The 4,265-nt window shown below is 36.6% G+C and overlaps 1 protein-coding gene across 1 annotated transcript; it reads left to right on the top strand.

The window, feature by feature from the left end:
* Positions 1-406: 406 nt before the first annotated feature.
* Positions 407-3,453, top strand: LOC124639898. Its single transcript, XM_047177409.1, has 2 exons — positions 407-424; positions 1,390-3,453. The coding sequence occupies exons 1-2, from the start codon at positions 407-409 to the stop codon at positions 3,451-3,453; spliced, it is 2,082 nt and encodes a 693-aa protein (XP_047033365.1).
* Positions 3,454-4,265: the final 812 nt, after the last annotated feature.

The following is a 4,265-nucleotide window of genomic DNA, read 5'->3' on the forward strand; positions in this document are numbered from 1 at the left end:
TTAATAAATGATTTTGACTTTGACTTTGACTTTGAATGTAAAGCAAGATAGGCTGGGTTATATTAATCATTCTACTTCAGGTGAAACTGAAGAATTTCTCAGTTCTGTGTGAGGATCCTTTCATCGCATAGCGAAAAGCTTAGTGTAAGATCAAACGCATCTCTGATCACATGAAATTGTTTTCTAGCATTCCAACTTCATCATGACTTTCCAAACACTGATTTCAATTTGTGGTAATTACTTCACCTTATATTATTTCAATATTGTAGCATTTGTGACGCACTAATGTGTGGTCAATTAATTTCTAATTAAAGGGACATTACGGGCCAGCCAACACGTCGGGTTTTCCATTGTATTTCATTTAAATTATCAATTCAATGATTAAACTATCATTTGGTAGTTCGACATGGCAACTTACGTACAGGTATGGACGTTATTTATTTTATTGTGTTGTTTGATTTATTTATAGGAATGAAAATCAGTTGTTACTCTTCTGATGAGCAGTTTTAAAGCCTATAAAGTTTTCTATAGCCTAAAAATAAGGAGTTATTGTCAAAATGTTAGACATTTAACCCAAACTCAGTGACGGATTTACCGTAGTGGTCAATGTGGACCTACCACGACCCTTATTGGTTAGTGAGGTACCTACCTAACACTTCTTCACGGTCTTTTGAGAATTTGAGATTGACAGATTGATAATCCGCCTATTCTTTGAAGCACCGAGTACCGAACAGATAGGGCATCCGATTCAATTTTGTTGAAGCAAACGGCCAAGCTTTGTGCTGAATTTTTGAACCAATTTGCTTTCAGATCGTTATGTACATAATGATAAACTATTTCAGTATCCGCAATGTCTTGTTTTAACTCTACTTTAATTTTTCCGAATGCATCTCATCTGACAAACAAACCGAAAACAAAATATTGATTAACTGAAAATAGCCTGATGTGTGTTTATTTTAGTTTTGTGTAAATGTCGGCCATATTGTGAGTCCATTGTGAAATTAGTTAGGTACTAATTGTGTAATGCACTTCGGAACAGTGGAGGGTAAAGTTTGTTCAATATCAGATTATATTTGTGCTCAAATAGTGTAGCTTTTAAACTTTTTATTCTTGGAAAACCAAATTAATTTAATTAAAATCGTGAGAGCATTTTTTCTTCATACATACAAACGCGGAATTGTTCCAATAGTCATTATGACTTCATTTGAATCGAGTTTTCCTATCGTAATATTAATTTACTATATCACATTAACTTCATGGAAGTAGTTAAAACAGATTTATGTAGAAAAATAAAAGATAAATTACATCCCTCACCCCAGGGGACTGGGCACGTGTACTAGCTACAAATAAAAACTATCAGTAAGTTGAAAACTTAATTTCCTGTTTCAGGTTCTACTACCGTTACTCTACGTAGTATTATCCGAGGCACAGTTGATTCATCACTCTTACTTCAACAACCCAGGATTACATCACCAGGAACCATATGACAATGTTGTAAAAAACCGGCATCACAATGCGTGGTTTCACCACTTTGTGGAAACTGATGAACCTCCGTACCATTCAGGCAGCAATGAAAGAAATGATGACTATGGGCATTTTGACCCATTCTTCCACAAGGATCCATTCTTTTATGGCAATGCTTGGGGACATATTGGAATGCCAGAAATAAGCAACACATATAATCCAAATGCTGGTTATAATTCGCATAGACATGAACCATCTCATGTAAGTTCAGAAGAGAAACGGCCGGAGGACCACAACGATTCAAACCGTGAAAAGCCGGAGGAAAAACCTGAAGAGAAACCCAAAGACTTACCGCACGTAGATAAGCCAGAAGATAAAGAAAAAGAAAACAAAATAAAAGAAGAAATTAAAAACAACTCTGAGATATTACCTCCAAAAACTAATGAAATCAAGAAAAAAGATGACAATAAAGATAAGAAAGACAAACCAATAGACCTCGACAAAAAGAAGGATTATCTACTTGTAGGACAAGGCAATAATGGAAATAATCTTTACTTATTACACGAAAATGTGCCTAACCCGAGCACGGTTGTTATACCCAATGGCAATCAAGCTGGAAGCAACATCATATACGTACCACTCAATCCAGGACAAACTAACAATCCGGTTTATCAACTTGTAAGCGGTCAAACTGCTCCTGCTGGGTCTACAAATATACCAATTACACAAGATAAGTTAGGAGTAAATGGTTACAACAATGGTGTTCAGAACCCTGCACAATCTACTGGGGATTATGCAGCTTCTATTTATCAAAATCCTAATCCTAGTTATGTAACTATTTATTCGAACGGACAATTGATTCAAATACCTGGTGTTGTGGTGAATCAACAGGCTAATAATGCACCTGTACAAAATGGAAATACACAAGGAACTAGTTATGTAGTTGCAAATACGGTCCCGAATAATATGCAAAATGTAGCAACTGTCCAAAACCCCAATGTGATCTATGCTACTATCCCAAATCAAGGATCGAATGGTCCAATCTATGTTCAAATGCCTAATTGTATGAGTGGATGTTCTGAGACTGCCCAGAATCCAGTTCAAGGAGTGAGTAACGGAGCTAATTTTGTACCAAACAATGTGGTCTATCAGCTAAATCCTACTTCTCAAGTTGGCGTGTCAAATAATTATGCTCAGCAAATGGTGGCTCCTCCTCCGCAGGGTTCAATAGCAGTAACTATTCCAAATCAAGGCGTTGCCCTTAGTAACCAGAATGTGCCTTCTCCAACTTATCAAACAATTACAATGCCAGCCAACAGTGGCTCTAATGGATACAATCAGCCAATAGTTATGAATCAAGTTCAAGTACCAAATCAAGGAATATCAAATGTCCAACCTGCACAAATTGGTGTTCAAATGCCAGTACCTGATGGAAGTAGCAGTTACAACCAACCAGCTGTGTCAAATCAAAGACAAGACGCCAATGCACCCAACCAAGGAGTTTTGAGCAACCAAAACAATGCATTACAAGCAGTTGAAGTACCAAACAATAATGGGTACAATCAGCCTATGGAAACAAATGCCAATCCAGTCATGAATGTAGAAAGCCGGGATGAGGTACCTAACAGCCAAAATGAACAAGGACAGCCTCAGGTTCCTAATCAAGTGGACCAAGGAGCTACGAACGTTGTTGGTAACTTAGGTGAAGTTGTTCAACCTGAAAATGCACAACCTCTTGTACCACCTACCTCTATTATTTTAGACAGTAGCAACTTATCCGCCTTAGGAGCACAGCCAGCGATCATGATCTCTGGCTTCAAAGATAAGGGTAAGAAAGAAAGTAAAAAGGATAAAAATGATACTGCGGAGAAGAAGGACAAAAAAGACAAAAGTAAGAAGAAAGATAAGAAGCCTAAAGATGGAGAGAAAGTGAAGGACGGAGACAAACCCAAAGATGCTAAACCTTTTACAAATAAGAAAAAGCGCTAATTGTTATCTATTTAAGGAATAGGTGTAACCAATAAAGTTGTGGCACAGCATTTTCAAAATGTTAAAGAAATATGAAATAAAAAGTACCTCTCTTCTATAAATGCCTTTTATTTGTTACCCTTTTTGTCATACTGTTGGTGGAGGTGACAACCTAGAGCACTATAGCTTTTAATAGAAACCTGATAACTGCACTTATTTATACCTGCATCACATCTCCCGTCACAGATTTATAGTAGAGACAACGTTATGCAGATTCAAATGAAAAGTTGGTAATCCGCATGAGCGGGTGAAAAAAATATGAAAAGAGATTTTACTCACCTATAGCCCAAATATATTATATTCTTTGTTAATAAGCCGTGCAATGACTCTATGTCGAGTCTAATATCGTAAAATTAACAGTGTGGAAAAAGGGCAGCATGGGCTCTTCACGTCACTGGCTGCGTATTTGCTTGATTGACCAAAACGTCCGACGAACTTACGAAAAAAGAGTTTAGCTAAAATGCATCTGAATATCTAAAGAAAACAAAGAAAGTAATTAATAAGGAGGTGCTCAAGTTATTGGTCAGTAAACATCTTATAAACAGTAAAATTGTCAATCCTAGAATGTCATTAAATCACAGGCTAATTATCAGCTGATTACAGAGCGACGTACAGCAACGAAATTATTTGGTCAGCCACAACGATAATCATAGTCAACCGAAGTGGGTTCAAAACTGGATTAAAATAAGAAGATCAATTACTCAATCGTCTTTTCTAAGTTAGATGAACTTTTTGAGTTCTTAATTGAATTCCACAAAGACATTTTAAGACAA

This window comes from Helicoverpa zea, chromosome 19, assembly GCF_022581195.2.
Source record: "Helicoverpa zea isolate HzStark_Cry1AcR chromosome 19, ilHelZeax1.1, whole genome shotgun sequence".
In the NCBI taxonomy this organism is placed as follows: domain Eukaryota; kingdom Metazoa; phylum Arthropoda; class Insecta; order Lepidoptera; family Noctuidae; genus Helicoverpa; species Helicoverpa zea.